This window comes from Myxine glutinosa, chromosome 8 (genome assembly GCF_964187855.1).
Source record: "Myxine glutinosa chromosome 8, kmMyxGlut1.1, whole genome shotgun sequence".
Taxonomy (NCBI): domain Eukaryota; kingdom Metazoa; phylum Chordata; class Myxini; order Myxiniformes; family Myxinidae; genus Myxine; species Myxine glutinosa.
The window spans coordinates 152,309,680-152,329,511 of record NC_136268.1 but is presented as its reverse complement, the minus strand read 5'-3'; the positions used below and the strand labels follow the sequence as shown (position 1 = coordinate 152,329,511).

The window sequence follows — 19,832 nt, the reverse complement described above, 5'->3', positions numbered from 1 at the left end:
CATGGATTCGTCCCCATCGGAGATGAGTCCAACCAGTGTAGTGTCATCTGCAAGCTTGATTATTTTGACAGATGGATCTGAGGAAGAACAATCTGGTATAGAGTGAGTAGAGCAGAGGTGAGAGCACACAAACCTGCAGAGCTCCCGTACTGATGGATAGGGGGTCCAGATGTTTTCCCAGCCGCACATATTGTCTCCTATTGGTCAGGAAGTCAGTGATCGACTGACAGATGGAGTCAGAAAAGTTAGGGTGGGCCAGTTTGTCCTGCAGCAGTTCTGGGATGATGGTGTTGAATGCAGAGCTGAAGTCCACAAACAATACCCTGGCATATGTTCCTGGGGTGTCAAGGTTGTTGACTTTCAAATCAACATTTACATGCAGACACACACCTACACACACACCGATATATATTTACTGAGTACGAGGATGTTACAATGTGAAATGTATTTTAAGTGGATAATTATGCTGTGTTAAGTTAAACTGTTTCTTTGTTGAGCACCATGTATTGAGTGCATCCGGTGAGAGGTGAAAGGGGAGCCTCAAGGTCAACTCTCCCTGCAGAAAGGATCGTTTATGGACATGTGAAGTTGGCTGGAATCACAATAACTTTGTTATGAATTGTGAAATGCAAACATCTCGCTGACAAACATTTGCTCTATTGTGATATGAACTGTTTATATATTCAATCTTGAATGTTAACTAAATAGTATGCCATTTTAAATGGATGTGGATATCTATCTATAATTCCAGTAATCTCTGTGTGTGTGTCTGTGTGTTTGTTTGTGACCGCTGTTTCTCGACAACCACGGGTCCGATATACTTGAAACTTGCCAGGTATATTGCTGGGGACCTGAGGATGTGCCTTTTCAAGGTTTCATATTAATCGGAGAAGTAGTTACCGAGCTATGGCGATTTATTTACCAACCGTTCGCTTTGGCTTTGCGAATGGACCAAACCATTTCATGTAAATAGAGGGGGGGGGGTTCTACCGTACTCGCAAGCCGTTCGCTTTGGCTTTGCGAATGGACCAAACCATTTCATGTAAATAGAGGGGGGGGTTCTGTGGTCGTTACTGCCACGTGGTTTCAAAGTTTTTTTTTGTTGTTGTTGTTTGCACGCATGTTTTTTTGCACCCACGTACGGGCACGCCCTAGTGAATTATAATGTTGGCAAATTCCTAAGTGTATTTTTGGTTAATAAAATGGGGTTAAACTGAATATATGCATGTTCAATTGTTCATGCAAAGGTCAAGATGCCCCTTGGCACCAAGAGGTCTGTAGTCCCCTATCATGTACGTGGTACAACCTCTGATCTTCTTTGACATAATCCAAAACATTATATCTGCTGTGGCCTCGACTGATGAGATAATTGAGCTGTGTGCTGAAGTATTAAAGTGAGACTCACTGGAGAGAGAGACAGAGAAACAGAGAGACAGAGAGACAGAGAGACAGAGAGACAGAGAGAGACAGAGACAAAGAGATAGATCCTGGCCAAATTATGTTACTTTTCTGTACTTGATGTTCCTTTGATGCTACTCTCCTGGTACTTCTGTATTTTTTGGTATGTTCTTAGTTTGTAAAAACAAGACTCCCTCTCCCGAGCATTAAAATACTCTTACACGGTTTACGTGTAAACCCACGTAGAGGACAATCAATTTCCATTACAATTTATTGTTGACCTAATATTGATCAAAAAAATTAATCCTCGACATGGTGCTGTCGGATGTAGCCCATGCTGCAAGCCCATGTTGACTGCGTCGTCCACAGATTGATTAGAGGCAACCTGCAGTGGGTCCAGGAGGGGGTCCGTGATGGATTTGAGGTGGGACAGGATAAGGTATATAAAGGCCTTCATGATGACTGAGGTCAGCACCACAACAGGTCTATAGTCATTCACGTAGGATACCTTAGGTTTTTTGGGGACAGGAACAATGATGGATTTCTTAAAGCAGGCAGGAACAGTGCATAAGTCCAGTAATTGATTGAAAATGTCAGTGAATAGCAGGGATAACTGGCCAACGCAGTGTTTTAGTGTAGCAGGAGAGACCACATCTGGTCCAGCGGCCTTCCTGCTGTTCTGCTTCTTGAATAACTTATTGACCTCTCACTCTATGATGGTTAGAGAAAGGTGAAGTGGCCGTCTGGAGCAGGTCGTGGGGAGAAGGAGAGGAGAAGGGTGTGAATTGCTGGGTGATGGTGCTCAGTCCTTTGCATGTCGAATCTGCAGTAAAACTCATTTAACTTGTTAAATCAATGGATTAACTTAAACTTTTCGCGTCCCTGGAGATGGGTAATTTTCCCAGTTGGATAAAATATGGAATTATAAGTAATACGAATTATTAAATGTCTTTTCACACTCTACCAACAATACAGTAGATTTTTTTAAAGATTTGTGAAGTTGGAAAAAACACAAACCCCTGACATCTACAGAGGAATTGACCAGTCTCCAGGATTCCATGCGCAAGGACTTTTGGCATATCATCTGAAACAAACAATACCTTCAGGTAAAGCTCCCCCTTCTCCTGTCTTGTTTCTTTTTCATTCAACTGTATCTAATCATGTGAATTGCAGCAGCCAAACAAGCGGCACTGTTGTATGTTTCCACAACAAAGAACCTACATAATCACCCGATATGTCAATAAACATCATGGGATCATTTGAATATCAGGTGATTACAAGCAATCAGGTAAATGCATGAAAAACTAGAACCACACTCTGAAGAGAGCATACTTCCGCCAGGATGAACAGTCTATGTTTTATATCCCACTGATAGGCCGGATAGGCCAGATCTGGATCCGGACATGAACCAAAATTGAATGGTCTTGTTCTTGTCACGTAATCACGCAGGAAGACCGCAAGGCTAACCCCCGCTCTAGCAGGGAAAATGGCCTTAAAATGCATGTTGTTGTTGTTGTTGTTGTTGTTGTTGTTTGTCACGTAACCAACTCATCAACCAAGTTTTGTCATGAACTCATCCACAACATTTTTAAATATCATGCTATATATTGTTTTTTGCCCCATCTCTCAATAGTGAAGAATCACTTAATTTTTTTTTTTAATCTCGTATCTGGATCCGCATCTTCACCAAAATCGAATCAATTCTTCCTTGCCACACCCAACCTGTCCACCAAGTTTCGTACAAATCCGTCAACAACTTTTTGACACATCGTGCTATACTATACTGTCAGACCTTGACATTCGCAGTCACAACATTCGCGGACCCCGCATATTCGAGGTTGATAAAATGCGACCTGCTTCTACATTCGTGTCCCCTGTTCTTCACGTATTCACGGTATTTGCAGGTACAAAATATATCTTCCACCAGACATGCATAAAACAGCTGGACGTACGCAATAAACAGATTTTCCACGAGCCACGCACATGACCTGCTTCAACATTCACATCACTTTGCTTCGTGTCTTCACAATTTTTCTTTAGTAGTGCCATAAGCGATCTGCGCGGCATGTCTCACCATTCACACTATAAACCGAGCTGCGTGGCATGTCCCACCATTCACACTATAAACCTAGCTGCGCAGCATGTCCCACCATTCACACAATAAACCGAGTTGCGCGGCATTGTCCCACCATTCACACTATAAACCTAGCTGCGCAGCATGTCCCAACATTCACACTAAAAACCTAGCTGCACGGCATGTCCCACCATTCACACTATAAACCTAGCTGCACGGCATGTCCCACCATTCACACTATAAACCTAGCTGCGTGGCATGTCCCACCATTCACACTATAAACCTGGCTGTGCGGCATGTCCCACCATTCCCACTATAAACCTAGCTGCGCAGCATGTCCCACCATTCACACTATAAACCGAGCTGCGCAGCATGTCCCACCATTCACTATAAACCGAGCTGCGCAGCATGTCCCACCATTCACACTATAAACCTAGCTGCACGGCATGTTCCACCATTCACACTATAAACCTAGCTGCGCTACATGTCCCACCATTGGCGCTATAAAGACACTCCACTGTATACCGGCTGCTGCGCAAGCTGTCATCCCCCGCAAGTTACACAATGAAAAACGTTTCACCGCATCTATTACCAGCTGCTGAATATGCCATCACCCGTCCAACGAACGGGTGGTGGGAGTGGGGGTGGGGTGAACAGGTGGTTAGGGGGGGTGAGGGGGTCTCTGTCTTTTGATTAAACCTGTCAATGAAATGACGAGCAGGATCCGCTGGCTGTCGCCTTGCTGCGGATCAGTTTTGTGCAGAACAACAACATTTATAAGGGAGATTGTGCGGTGTAGGATCTACGGCTGAATCCTGCGAGATTGATCGGCACGAGAATCTTACACGAGAATGCAAACTGCCCTCGGGGCATATGACAAACAAGCCACAATCAGCCAAGACCAATCATAGACCTGAGGGCACTTCAATAAAAATGATTAAATATTCCCATATGCTGGTCGAGTTATCTTGATCTGGGAACTCAATACAGATGCATTGAACCAATATAGCAATTTTTGGCACACAGGATGACTAATTGGTCGGTCAGCGAAGCGACAAGTAGGCTCTGCAAGTATTCTAACAATATACAGGTATCCCCCACTTAAGGGAGCATTACACTGAACACAGTAAAAACAACACTGAATCACAGTAATGCACTTTTTGATAAAATGTCTTGATTGAAAATATGCAAAACTATATATGTACATGTTGCTTGATATATGAACATTACATTGGTATACATTACATAGCATTATATTATGCATGGTTACCATGGTAACCAGATGCATACAAATGATGAATTACCACTTTTCAGCTTATATCTTCTCTATGACAAGTCCATTTACGTTCAAACTTGGTACATATATACAATACTAGGAAACAAACATTTTAATTGATGCATTTGTATAATTGGCATTTCGTGTTGCCATGGCAACCATTAATCGTCCAATGAGAATTGACATCCTTTAAATTAAAAACCCAAGGTCATAATACAATAAAACTCTATTAATATCTTTGTTGGGTCATTATCAATATCTGTGCCAAATTTGAAGTGAAAAGAATTAAGAATTCCAAAGTTATAGGGGAAAATGTAAACTAATATTATGTAAACACACATTTGCTGTAAGTGGCCATTGAAATCAGGATTCCGTTTCCTATACATTGAAATTACAATTGCGTACAATGTTTTTCCATTATTTCATGAATCTATATTTTTTTTGCCTTCAATGGTATAATGCCCCATTGAACCATTATCTGCAGGTATCCCCCTCTTAACGAAGGTTTGCATAAGCGGAGGTTCTTATCTACGGGTATCCCCCGCTTAACGAAGGTTCGCATAAGCGAAGGTTCTTATCTACAGGTATCCCCCACTTAACGAAGGTTCGCATAAGCGAAGGTTCTTATCTACGGGTATCCCCCGCACGTCTACAAAACTTTTGCACGTCTACAAAAGTTATTGCCGCTTCCCCTGGAGATGGTCCGTCAACTCGACAATGCTGTTTTTCATTTAGTGGTGGCTTTACGAAATTCCGGCATGAAACAGCGTGCTATTGCTCGGCAGTATGGCATCACTCAAGGTCAGGTGTCAAAGATCCTGATACAAAATGCTCAGAGGGGTGTCCCTACTCCAATACCGAGGCCAGGACGTCCCCCCAGAACCACAAGGAGGGATGATCGCCAGCTGCATTGGTTAGTCCGCAATGGCCGTACCAAGTCAGCTAATCGGCTAATCGGCTTATAAAGGATTACGTACCTTTATAACCCTTCGTTATGCGGACCTTCATTATGCGCAAGCTCGTTTTCCATTATTTTTAATGGGAAAATTACACTTCGTTTCCCAACTGTAATTTTTCGCTCTAAAAGCAAAGCCATCGGCTAGGTACAATTACGGTTTTAGTTGCAAGTGCCATTACATTATTATTAATATTATTTACCTAATAATAAAGACAGTAACACAATACTAAAGCAATTTAGTTGTAACACTTACCAAAACCATCTCTACAATCTGAGTCCATGTTTCCATACAGAAGGTGGCAGGAAGTGGGGGAGGAAATCAGTATTTATACCCCTTTCATTCTGAAAAGTTAATCACCTCATTGAAAGGTTAATTCGTGGAAAAACATATCGTATTTATAATCGCCACTGCCATCTCCAGAAGGGACGTTGCATAATCACCAGAATCAGGCACTGTGACAGCTCCTTCATTTTAGCAAATGAAGACCATCGTTAAGCAATGAATACGCCTAAATTAAACCATTCATTGTAGAGGACCTTCACTTATGTGAACCTTCGTTAAGAGGTGGATACCCGTATATAAGAACCTTCGCTTATGTGAACCTTAGTTAAGCAGGGGATACCTGTAGATAAGAACCTTCGCTTATGCAAACCTTCGTCAAGCGGGGGATACCCGTAGATAAGAACCTTCGCTTATGCGAACCTTCGTTAAGTGGGGGATACCTGTAGATAAGAACCTTCGCTTATGCGAACCTTCGTTAAGCGGGGGATACCCGTAGATAAGAACCTCCGCTTATGCAAACCTTCGTTAAGAGGGGGATACCTGCAGATAAGAACCTTCGCTTATGCGAACCTTCGTTAAGCAGGGGATACCTGTAGATAAGAACCTTCGCTTATGTGAACCTTCGTTAAGCGGGGGATACCCGTAGATAAGAACCTTCACTTATGCGAACCTTCGTTAAGAGGGGGACACCTGTAGATAAGAACCTTCGCTTATGCAAACCTTCGTTAAGCATAACGAAGGGGGATACCCGTAGATAACTACAGACTTGGCATTTAATATGGAATATTTTTTTCTTTTCTTGACTTGGGTTTACTTTCTGAACTCGGTATATCAATCTGGTGAGTTTCTTTTACGCTTCGGTGATTTCTTTGTTAAAAGAACCATGTCACTGATTGTCTGTCGCAGCAAGAAGTAAGTAACAGGATTATATCACAGGTGGCGTGACAAAATGTACGGACAGGTACATTTGACGATTGGCTTCACAATCGGGTATATAAGGGTTGTTGCATTCTGTATTAGTGGAAAACAACTGCTGCACGTCTACAAAAGTTATTGCCGCTTCCCCTGGAGATGGTCCGTCAACTCGACAATGCTGTTTTTCATTTAGTGGTGGCTTTACGAAATTCCGGCATGAAACAGCGTGCTATTGCTCGGCAGTATGGCATCACTCAAGGTCAGGTGTCAAAGATCCTGATACAAAATGCTCAGAGGGGTGTCCCTACTCCAATACCGAGGCCAGGACGTCCCCGCAGAACCACAAGGAGGGATGATCGCCAGCTGCATTGGTTAGTCCGCAATGGCCGTACCAAGTCAGCTAATCGGCTAATCGGCTTTGGGCTGAGTGGCAGCATCTGACAAATGTGCCTGTATCCAGAAGGCTAGTCAACCAACGACTGGTTCAAGCAGGCTATCGTGCCAGGCGTCCCTTGAGAAAGCCACGCCTGACCAGACAACACCGCCAGCGTCGATTGCAGTGGGCCAGAGAGCACCGTCAATGGCAGCCAGGACACTGGAATCACGTGATCTTCAGTGACAAGTCTAGATTTCTGGTCTATCGTCAATATGGCCGCGTCCGAGTGCGCAGACAAGTGCATGAAGCCGACAACGAAGATTGTATAGTGCCAAGAGTCCAAGCTGGAGGTGGTGGGGTGACCGTTTGGGCTGCTTTTCATGCAGGGGGCAAAACTGACCTGTTTGTTCTGAATGGAAACCTGAACCAGTTCAAGCACAGGGCCATTCTGGAAGAAACATTGCTTCCATTTGTTCGTGCAGCCTTTCGAGGAAACTTTGTCTTCCAAGATGACAATGCACGGCCTCATCGTGCTCGCATGATCCAACACTTTCTTGCTGACCGTGGTGTAGAGCCTATGGAGTGGCCTGCCATGTCCCCGGATATGAATCCGATAGAGAACTTGTGGGCAGAATTAACGCGTCAAATCGACAACTTGGACCAGCAGCCGACCTCTGTGCGTGAATTGCAGCAGGCTATTGTAACTGCATGGCAAGCGATTCCTGTCCAAACCTTGGCAAATCTTGTGAACAGCATGCCTCAACGTGTACGTGCTCTCCTGAATGCTCGTGGGGGTTACACGAAGTACTGAACTGTAATGTTACTGTCTGTAATCCCAGTCGTAATATAACTTTGGTTTTTGTTAAAAAAAAATTTTGGGTAATGTGCAAAATAAAGAGATACTTCTGGAAAACGCACAGAAGTTTAACACAATACTGTCCGTGAATTGAGTTCGATATCAGTTTACATCACTTTCAAGGATCAATTTATTTGCTTCGAAATGTCAAATGTGGTTTTTGTTTCTTTTAAAGGTCACATTAACAAAATCTAGAATAATTTCAACATAATTCCAAAGAACTTTTGGTTCTAAGACATCTTGAAAAGTAAGTTCACCCCCACAAAAAAAATATTCCATATTAAATGCCATGTCTGTACTTGAGGTCGAGCCCTGAGCTTGGGTCACATGGCCTGGCTTTGACGTGGCTTCAAATCAACACTTAACTCTCGCTCGGTAAGTGCCAGTACGGCGTCGTGTTTCAGCAATTTCCGAGGAGTGAGTCTGTTGATCAAATTTGAAAGCTGACAGCTAAACGTGGTCTTCGCAAACAACAAGATATTTTGAATTAACATATATTTTGATGTTGAATTTGGTTGTTCCGAGGTTTTTCAACCACAAAACACACGATCGTTGACGATCTTTTGGTGGGTCAGTAAATAAATAAATAAATAACCACCTTTAGAGGCCATTTTTCCCCGCAAGCGGGGGTTGGCCTTTTTCGGGAACCATGGTTGTTGTTGTTTTTTGGTCCCCTTTTTGAAGCAATGTTTTACGGCCGGAAGCCCTTCCTGACGCCAACCCTTTTTGCCGCCTTTAGCGACAAACAGGGAATTACCAGTGAACTGGTACTCAATTAGCCGACCTCGGAAGGATGACAGGCTGAGTCAACCCCCCTGGCATTAATTCAGCGATCGACCGGGATTCGAACCCAGGATCCTGGGATCCTAAGCCGGCACCCTAGCCGCTAGCCCAACACCAGGGTTTGTGGGTATGTGGGTATGTGGGTATGTGGGTCAGTACCAACACATACAACAGGTATGTGGGTCAGTGATGCAAAAAAACGACGTCTGAGTTGTGGCAAATTTCTCGATGATTTTAACAGTTAAAAGCTTGGCACATCGGCATTTTGAACGCGAGAACAACTTGTGATGAAATGCAGGTGTACACAGTCAATGGGATGTGCCAACATGACATCACGCAAATCGACACGGAAGTAGCTCATTTGCATAACGGAGGTGAAAATAGTCTGATTTAAACACACGATCCCTGGTGTTGGGCTAGCGGCTAGGGTGCCGGCTTAGGATCCTAGGATCCTGGGTTCGAATCCCGGTCAATCGCTGAATTAACGCCAGGGGGGTTGACTCAGCCTGTCATCCTTCCGAGGTCGGCAAATTGAGTACCAGTTCACTGGTAATTCCCTGTTTGTCGTTAAAGGCGGCAAAAAGGGTTGGCGTCAGGAAGGACATCCGGCCGTAAAACATTGCTTCAAAAAGGGGACCGAAAAACAACAACAACCACAGTTCCCGAAAAAGGCCAACCCCCGCTTGCGGGGAAAAATGGCCTCTAAAGGTGGTTTTTTTAAACACACGATCATCTGCCTCATTATTCTCCCTCCCAAAAAATATTTCTGTGCCAATGAGTCAGGGTCATCATTCTCGAAAACATCTCTTCAAAAAATTTCATGACTATGTCCCTTTAACAAAATGAGGAGGTTGGGCGTGAGGAGGAAACAAATACATGCTTCTGACCTGATAAGCATGTGTAATGGCTCGTCGGCATGTTGAGCAAAGCGACCACCGCAGAGCTGTACCTTGGCCCCCGTTTCAACTTCTACGTGACCTAAAAAGATTCCTCCAGGACCCAAAATGCTTGAACAAACATCAAAACCCTCGACATCCTCATCAAGACCAACAAAGAGTTTGTGATGTAGAAACTTTTCTTCGGGATTCTGCAAAACATATACAACAGGTATGTGACAAGTTTCCTGACTTCTGGCATAAAACAAAAAATATATAGCCCAATAAACTTTGCTCAGCATTAAAAAAATTTATCATGAGCAACTAAAGTTTTTTTATGCAAGTATCAAGGGTCATGGCTGAACGTCAGAGTTTGGACGAACGAACACTGGGGAGAAGGGGGAGCATGGGCACACCATGGAATGAGTAAAAAAAATTGTCAGATAATATGAGGCAGGTGGTGAAGAGGAGCTCACAGGTAAAAACAGTAGATAGCATTAGGAGGAGCTATTGAGCTGGTCTTGAGGGATGGGAGGAAAGAGTATTGGACAAAAAGGTAGACTGTTCCACAGGCCAAACGGTAGATGCAATTAAGAACAAGAGATGGGATTTTGTAAGAATGTGTGCAACTTGGAGGTGTGGTATACATGCGGATGGGGGGAAGAATAGGAGCAAGATTGGAAGAGATGCAAAGGACGACAAAGCCATGGTCCTACCTGTGGGAAGCACGAAGTCGACCATGACTACAATTCAATTTCTGGAAAGAAATTCCATTGACGAGGTTTTTTTTATCCCTCGTTCGCACTGTAAATAGCTCCTTTGCTGGAAGAGCTTTAGTGCTGCCTTCTCCCACCTAAATCCTGCATTAAACCAGACAGGAACTTACCACAATCTCTTATCTTCCCCATCCAAAACCTTGAACTTTTCTACCCCCGTTAAAACACCCCCAAATCTGCCTCTTTCAACCCCCAACTTCTTTCCTGAAATTCCTTGGAGTGTTCATTTACTTTATACCATGTACCCCTTCCTCCCCCCCAATCCCCCCAGCCCTCCCCCTTCCACAGATCTACCGACGTCCCTGTTCTCTACTGTTGTTGTGATTGTGTGCTTCCCTCTCCCCCCTCTCGTCTCCCGGTCCCTTTATTAGTCCCCTACCGGTGCACACCGGAGGGGACTATAGGTTTGCACTCCGTCCGTCCGTCAGTCCGTCAGTCCGTCCGTCCGTCCGTCCGTCCGTCCGTCCGTCCGTCCGTCCGTCAGTCCGTCAGTCCGTCAGTCAGTCCGTCAGTCAGTCCGTCCGTCACGCAAAGAACAGTTTTCCGGATATTTTTTATAAACGCTTAATGCTAATGATTTCAAACTTGGCAAATGGTTTCCTCATGATAAGTTACAGATCAAGTTCGAAGTTCACGATGTTTCGATCATTTTTGACAAAGTTATGGCACTTTGAACTTTGGGAATTCTGATAATTCTGATGATCCTTAACTCAGTGCCATTTTAAGTTTTAATTTCCTTTAAAAAAAGATTTTCTCTGCAATAATAGGACCGACTGAGATCAAATTTTCACCATAGGAGGGATTCGGTCTGTAGAATATTTTAATGGTAATTATGACGTCACAGGTCACATGGTTCGGCCGCCATATTGTTTTTCATGAAAACATGAAAACCTATTTTTCTCTGCAACGGCTGAACAGATCGAGGCCAAACTTTGCAGGCAGAATCGCATACCCATGACGAACAAAAAACTCAGCGAGCATAACGTCATGCATCACATGGTTTCAGAGTTAGAAACTTTAAAACCGAGCTCCTCCCTCATTTTTGATCCAATCAAGGGGAAACTTCACAGATCTGTTCAGCATGTCAATCTACTAAAATGTCCTTTTGGAATTTGCGATAGGGCACGTGGTTTGGCAAATATCGTTAATTAAACGAAAATATTTCAAAAATGGATATCTCTTGAATTGTTAGTACCTCAGACCGTGAGTTGGTAATTATTTAATTCACACAGTGCAATAAGTGCAGGCTGCTCCACGGAGCGACCTTGCGGGCTTATCAACGAGGCGAGGCGACACATGTGTCTCAGCATACCTCAGATCAAGTTTGAAAACCAGCATCAACCGTGCATAAATTTGCATATTCAATCATTTTTGACAAAGTTATGGCACTTTGAACTTTGGTAGGGGACATGTATTGCAGTGCAATACTCAGAATGCTTGTTGTATGTTGTTTGCGTTTAATGCATAAGCTCATACATGAGCCTCGACTTCGTATACAAAAAAAAAACAAAAAAAAAAACGTCACAACAATTGAGCTGAACATTTTACATAGTTACAAGGTAGAAAAGCTGGGATGTGTTTGGATTTGCATAGGCGTTACAGGCCAAACTGAAGACAATCTGCTTGAAGCGAAAGAGGGTTCATATTCACTCAGTGTTGCCATATGAAAAAATTTGGAGGGTAAGCTACAAAATATTTATCGAAGAACAGTGAAAGTCAGACTTGCATGCAATGAAAGGTGTTCGAAGGTAGTGACCAGGTACTTTTTTCTTTACGTCTCGCAGCCAAATGCGGCACGTTTTCCGGCGATGCGTCAATCCGTACGTGGGCAGCAGGTTTTCGTTACGACGATAACATTAAACACTGAAGGGATTTTGGCCAAACTTACAGTATGGTATGGTATGGTATGGTACAAGTACGATACAAAGATGAACCGATTTGATTGTGGGTTTAAAAGGTCAAAGGTTTTTATTTTCTCTCATGGTCATGTGACCTCTAAGTACGTGAAGTGTACGGTGAAAGGTGTGCGGCGAAAGGCGTGCGGCGAAAGGCGTGCGACGAAAGGCGTGCGACGAAAGGCGTGCGACGAAAGGCGTGCGACGAAAGGCGTGCGACGAAAGGCGTGCGACGAAAGGCGTGCGACGAAAGGCGTGCGACGAAAGAAAGGCGTGCGACGAAAAGTGTGTGATGAAAAGCATAATATGTTTATTTGCAAGAAAGAGATTAAAGCTAGCCCGGTAGCTATAGTTTGAGTGAGACTGAAAGCAAGACCAGCAATCTCACCATGGCATTGATGGAATGGGGCAAGAGGATCAGGTAAAATTAAAATAAAAACAAAACTTCCTTTTTCCAACATCACAATCATTCAATTGCTGGGGAAAATGTGGAAAATCACAAACTGGTGGAAATCTGGCAGCATTTACAATTTATGAGAAAAAGCACATACATTGTATTTCAAGCACCATCATGATCGTGGAGCCAGGCAGGTTACCAGTGGCAATCTCACCGGCAATTGCGGATTAAATCTGGGAGGATACCAGCACTGCCGCCCAGAGCACTCGTCGTCCATCTTTTTACATTTTTCTTTCCCCTACAAAGGCAAACATTCATTCAACCATTACTTTAGGAGAAGGGGGTGGTGGGGGAGGGGATAAATAAATAACATATTTCAAGCAAATTTCAAACATTTTGCGACCGAGGAGACGTGCTGAATGGAGAAGGTGGATCAGACTCGACAACGGTTGCTGGAGTGAGATGTGCATGGAAGAAGTTTCGGGACCTGAGTGGCGTGCTGATGAGGAGGGGAGTGTCGTTGAAGCTGAAGGGAAAGGTGTATGCTGCATGTGTGAGAAGTGTTATGATTTATGGGAGCGAGACATGGGTAATGAAAGTAGAGCAGCAACGAAGGCTGGAAAGGGTGGAAATGCGAATGGTTCGGTGGATGTGTGGAGTATGGTTGAGAGAGAGGAAGACAAATGATGAATTGCGAAAGATGATGGGAATAGAGCCTGTGATGGATGCTGTGAAGAGGAACAGGTTGAGATGGTTTGGTCATGTGTTGAGGAAGGATGAAAGTGACTGGTTGAGAAGTGATGGAAATGAATGTAGAAGGAAGTCGAGGACGGGGAAGACCGAGAAAGACTTACGATGCCGGTCAGTTTCAGTTTTCAGTATACATTTTTTTGCACTTAAACAAATACAAGAAAACCACCCCACCCCCATTCTCACCCAGTCCAGTAGATCCTTGCAAAGGTTGCGTGCTGCGTGTAACCCATCAGGCTCAACATGGCTAAAAGGGCAGTGAGCAAAAATAGAAAAGCACATTTAAAACAGAAATAAAGAGGTAGGTAAAACATGGGAAATATCAAAGGAAAAATTATGGAGTTTGATTTGAGGACTTGATGTACACATCACAAATTCACAGAACCCATCGGTACAATGTAGGAAAAACATTTTTGTTACGTCTGATTGAATGTGTGGCTTATTTATTTACCTCGCTGCCTGTTTGTGTCCGTATATCTTTTTGTCGTGCTGTGTGGACATGACAATTACAAAGACAACCATGACAATTACAACTACATGTGGACAGGGTACAGCCTGAAGTGGAGATCGGTTTCTGAGGTTTGGGACATGGAATGTAGGGACAATGACAGGGAGATCAGGAGAAGTGGTGGAAGTATTGGTCAGAAGAAGAGTGGACATATGTTGTGTGCAAGAGACGAGATGGAAGGGAAGTGGTGTGAGAATGGTGAAGGGAAGGCAGGGACAGACATACAAGTTTATGTGGCAAGGGTGCCTGGAGGGCGTGAATGGCGTTGGTGTCCTGTTTTCTGAGGAGTTTGTAGACAGTGTGGTGAGTGTGACTAGAGTGAGTGATAGGTTGATGATGGTGAAAATGATGATTGGAAAGCTCTTGGTGAACGTCATCTCGGGATATGCTGCGCAGGTTGGTCGAAGCGATGAAGAGAAGGACAAGTTCTGGTGTGCGATAGAGAAGCTGATGGAAAACGTGAAAGATGAGGAGGTTTTTGTGGTAGGAGGAGACCTAAATGGACATGTGGGAAGGAGTATGGATGGTTTTGACGGAGTTCATGGGGGTTACGGATATGGTGTGAGAAATGGAGAAGGTGAAAGGATTTTGGAGTTTGCTGATGGAGCTGATTTGTTGATTTGTAATACTCAGTTCCAGAAAGAGGATAATAAGCTTGTTACATACACGTCAGGTGGGTCGACGACAACCGTTGACTACCTGATGGTGCGTAGGCGAGATAGGGGGCACCTCCGGGACACAAAGGTGATCCCGGGGGAGGAGGCTGTTTCACAGCACCACTTGGTTGTCTGCGACGTAAGGGTGAAAGGTGCGAGGAGAGCTCGGCGGGTGAAGTACCAACCGAGAATGAAGGTGTGGAGGTTGAAAGAGGTGACAGTAAGGGGGGCATTAAAAGACAGGCTGAGTAGGGTCGAGGATGATGTGGTTGAGCTTGAAAGTGGTTGGATGTCAATGAAAGCTAGTCTGTTGGGAGCCGTTGGTGAGGTATGTGGATGGACAAAAGGACCACCGAGGGCACCCGGAAACATGGTGGTGGGATGATGAAGTTGGAAAGAGGATTGACGAGAAGAGGAAGAAGTTCAAGGAGTGGCAGAAGGCGAAGGGTACGGGAGCAGAAACAGCAGAGCATGAAAGTTATAAGGCAGCCAGGAAGGCTGCACAGAAAGAGATAGCAAAGGCGCAGGAGGCATGTAGGAAAATGTTCTGAGAACGCTTGAATTCGGAAGAGGGTCAGAAAGCAGTATTCAGGATTGCAAAGCAGATAGCGAAAGAGAGGTGTGATGTGATGGGGGTGAGTTGCTTGAAGGATGAAGTGGGACAAATCGTTGTCAACCCAGATGGAATTAAAGGAAGATGGAAAAGATATATGGAAATGCTGTTGAATACAGAGAATGAATGGGATGGCAACATCGAGAGTAACCCAGTTTTAGGACCGGCAGAGAAGATAACTGAGAAGGAAGTTGAGGAAGCGATAAAAGCAATGAAGGGTAGAAAAGCGGGAGGGCCGACGGGAGTTGTGGGAGATATGTTGGAGGCAGCAGGAAGTTGGGGTTTGAAGAGAATGACAGAGATCTGTAATCTGGTGGTGAAAGAAGGCCGCATTCCAGTGGCTTGGGAACTGAGTGCCCTCGTCCCTCTATACAAGGGGAAAGGTGACCCTCTGGAGTGTGGCTCGTACCGAGCGATAAAGTTATTGGAGCATGGAATGAAGGTATTCGAAAGGGTGTTGGAGAGGAGGATAAGGAAGAAAGTGAAGATCGACGAAATGCAGTTTGGATTCATGCCAGGAAGAGGAACGACAGACGCGCTTTTCATTGTGAGGCAGTTGCAGGAGAAGTACATGGAGAAGCGGAAGAAGTTGTTTCTTGGGTTTGTTGATCTGGAGAAAGCATTCGATCGGGTTCCACGCAAAGTATTGACATGGGCATTGAGGAAGTTAGGAGTGGAGGAATGGTTGATCAGAGTAGTGATGGCAATGTACAAAAGAGCGCGCACAGCTGTAAGGACGAAGGACGGGAACAGTGCTGAGTTTGAGGTGAAGGTGGGAGTGCATCAGGGGTCGGTACTAAGTCCACTACTATTTGTAGCTGTGATGGAGGTGCTGGCTCAGAACGTAAAGGAGGGTTTACCGTGGGAGTTGTTGTATGCAGATGATCTGGTGTTGATTGCGGAAAGTATGGATGGACTGCAGGAAAAGATGAACATGTGGAAGGAATGTATGGAGACAAAAGGTCTGAAGGTGAATATCGGAAAGACGAAGGTGATGGCAAGTGGTAAAGCATGTGGTGAGGTGGAAAGAACTGGGAAGTGCCCATGTGCTGTGTGCAGGAAGGGTGTCGGAGTGAACTCCATTCAGTGTACAATGTGCGCTGAGTGGGTTCATCAAAAATGTAGTGGTCTGAGAGGGTCATTAACCAGTGTGGCAGTTACATTCAAATGTAAGGTGTGCACAGAGGGAGCTACAGATGGAGGAAATGTTGAGTTGGATCTTGGAGACGGCGTGAAGCTGGAAGGTGTGAAAATGTTTTGCTACCTCGGAGACATGCTGAATGGAGAAGGTGGATCAGACTCGGCAACGGTTGCTCGAGTGAGATGTGCATGGAAGAAGTTTCGGGAATTGAGTGGCGTGCTGATGATGAGGGGAGTGTCGTTGAAGCTGAAGGGAAAGGTTTATGCTGCACATGTGAGAAGTGTTATGATTTATGGGAGCGAGACATGGGTAATTAATGTAGAGCAGCAACGAAGGTTGGAAAGGGTGGAAATGCGAATGGTTCGACGGATGTGCGGAGTATCGTTGAGAGAGAGGAAGACAAATGATGAATTGCGAAAGATGGTGGGAATAGAGCCTGTGATTGATGCTGTGAAGAGGAACAGGTTGAGATGGTTTGGTCATGTGTTGAGGAAGGATGAAAGTGACTGGTTGAGAAGAGTGATGGAAATGAATGTCGAAGGAAGTAGAAGACGGGGAAGACCGAGAAAGACTTGGCTAAAGATGGTGGAAGAAGAAATGCGGGCAAGGGGGTTAACAAGGAGAGATGCAGAAAATAGGGCAAAATGGGGAAGATTGTCATGGGGACCACAAGGCTAACCCCAGCTCTCGCAGGGAAAATGGCCTTTAAAATGCATGTTGTTGTTGTTGTTGTGCCCTCATAATAAACTGTCATTCTATAAGAACACTTTTTGTGTGATGACACTCCATTGCAGATTGTACGAGTGCCATTTTAGCATGGCTTTAATAGGAAAATCCTCGGGGGACATCAATTGGTAGCGTTCATTTCAAGAGACCAGCTGAATTAACAATTCCGACCAGGGTGGGGGAGGGGGTGGGTGCGACTTTCCAAGAGTTGGACAAGTTTTCCAGGACTTTCCAGTACTGCTTTTTATTTTTCTAGGAAACTGAAGGACTGTTTGCGAACCCTGACACCAGCTACTTGTGTTATCTCGACTGTTCCTTTTTCCCTGTTCAGTGTTCTAGTTCTTGCACGTACGTGCCCTGGCCCTGTACACAAAAAACTGTCTTAGATTGGCAGCCGTTGTGCAGCCTTGATGGGCCAAATGGTCTCTTTCTGTGTTGAAGTTCCTTGGAAGGTAAGTAATCTCTCATATATTGTGAACCGTGGTATCTGTCTGTCCATGCGTTTGTCTGTCTCGCATTTACGGCAGAAGCCCCGTACATATCCGCATACATGCTCCGTGAATGTGCTGTCCGCTTACAGTCATACATAAATTCCACAAAATACACCAAATTCACAAAATTGCAAATTATAGCATGTCCACAAAATACACATAATACACAAATTTACAAAATTACAACAAATAGGATGAAGTACAGGACAGTGTCGAAGGTTAGAAAAGTGTCAAGTGTAGAGTGAGATTGTGGGTGGGGGAAGGGAGTCCATTCCTAAGGTGAGGGATCTAGTCGGGAGGGGGGGGGACTACTGCAAGCCGGATGAACGGCTTGTGATGGCCAAGGCACGGGGAAAGAAACTATTCAGATGGTGGGTTGTATTGATTCTGATGGCTCTGAACAGTCGACCAGAGGCAGGTTTTTGGAAGAGGTGATGACCGGGGTGGGAGGGGTCAGCGATGATCTGCCCTGGAGTCATGCAGGTTCTCAATGGAGGGCAGGTGGCAGCCGATGACCATCTCCGCAGACATGACGATACGCTGCAGTTTGCTCTTGGAGTGGGCAGACGCAGTCCCAAACCAGACGGTGATGGAGAAAGTGAGGATGGACTCCACAATGGTCATATAGAATGTGACCAGTATTGTTTTGGAGGGTTGAATTTCTTCAACTGACACAAAAATACAACCACTGATGTGTAGATAAGGACCTTCACTTCTGCGAACCTTCGTTAAGGGGGGGATACCCATAGACAACTACTTGAGGACTAGCCCTGAGCTTGGGTCACATGGCCTGGCTTGGACGTGGCTTCAAATCAACACTTAACTCTCGCTCGGTAAGTGCCAGTACGGCGTTGTGTTTCAGCAATTTCCGAGGAGCGAGCCTGTTGATCAAATTTGAAAGCTGACGGCTAAAAGTGGTCTTCGCAAACAAGAAGATATTTTGAATGAACATATATTTTGATGTTGAATTTGGTTGTTCCGAGGTTTTTCACCCACAAAGCACACGATCGTTGACGATCTTTTGGTGGGTCAGTGATGCAAAAAAACGACGTCTGAGTTGTGGGCAAATTTCTCGATTATTTTAACAGTTAAAAGCTTGGCACATCGGCATTTTGAACGCGAGAACAACTTGTGATGAAATGCAGGTGTACACATCAGTCAATGGGATGTGCCCACATGACGTCACGCAAATCGACACGGAAGTAGCTCATTTGCATAACAGAAGTGAAAATAGTCCGATTTAAAAACACGATTATCTGCCTCATTATTCTCCCCCCCCCCAAAAATATTTCTGTGCTCATGAGTCAGGGTCATCATTCTCTAAAACCCATCTTTTCAAAAAATTTCATGATTATGTCCCTGCAATAAAATGAGGAGGTTGGGGGTGAGGAGGAAACAACAAATACATGCTTCTGACCTGATAAGCATGTGTAATGGCTCGTCGGCATGTTGAGCAAAGCGACCACCGCAGAGCTGTACCTTGGCCCCCGTTTCAAATTCTACGTGACCTAAAAAGGTTCCTCCAGGACCCAAAATGCTTGAACAAACATCAAAACCCTCGACATCCTCATCAAGACCAACAAAGAGTTTGTGATGTAGAAACTTTTCTTCGGGATTCTGCAAAACATATACAACAGGTATGTGACAAGTTTCCTGACTTCTGCCATAAAACAAAATATATATAGCCCAATAGACTTTGCCCAGCATTAAGAAAATTTATCATGAGCAACTAAAGTTTTTTTTATGCAAGTGTCAAGGGTCATGGCTGAACGTCAGAGTTTGGACTAACGAACACTGGGGAGAAGGGGGAGCATGGGCACACCACGGAATGAGAAAAAAAAATTGGCAGATAATATGAGGCAGGTGGTGAAGAGGAGCTCACAGGTAAAAACAGTAAATACCATAAGGAGGAGGTATTGAGCTGGTCTTGAGGGATGGGAGGAAAGAGTATTGGACAAAAAGGTAGACTGTTCCACAGGCCAAAAGGTAGATGCAATTAAGAACAACAAGAGATGGGATTTTGTAAGAATGTGTGCAACTTGGAGGTGTGGTATACATGCGGATGGGGGGAAGAATAGGAGCAAG

The 19,832-nt window shown here is 44.5% G+C and overlaps 1 protein-coding gene across 2 annotated transcripts in view; it reads right to left on the bottom strand.

Annotated features, from left to right (window-relative positions):
- LOC137433033 (uncharacterized) overlaps positions 1-19,832 on the bottom strand; it is an 85,327-nt gene that overhangs the window by 55,504 nt on the left and 9,991 nt on the right. For both annotated transcript variants that reach the window (XM_068125428.2, XM_078783879.1), the window contains 4 exons: positions 19,165-19,364; positions 13,799-13,859; positions 13,077-13,160; positions 9,807-10,006 (listed from right to left, as the gene is read on the bottom strand). In XM_068125428.2, coding sequence (XP_067981529.2) covers positions 9,807-10,006; positions 13,077-13,160; positions 13,799-13,859; positions 19,165-19,364 — 545 coding nt within the window. The remainder of the gene's footprint in view (positions 1-9,806; positions 10,007-13,076; positions 13,161-13,798; positions 13,860-19,164; positions 19,365-19,832) is intronic.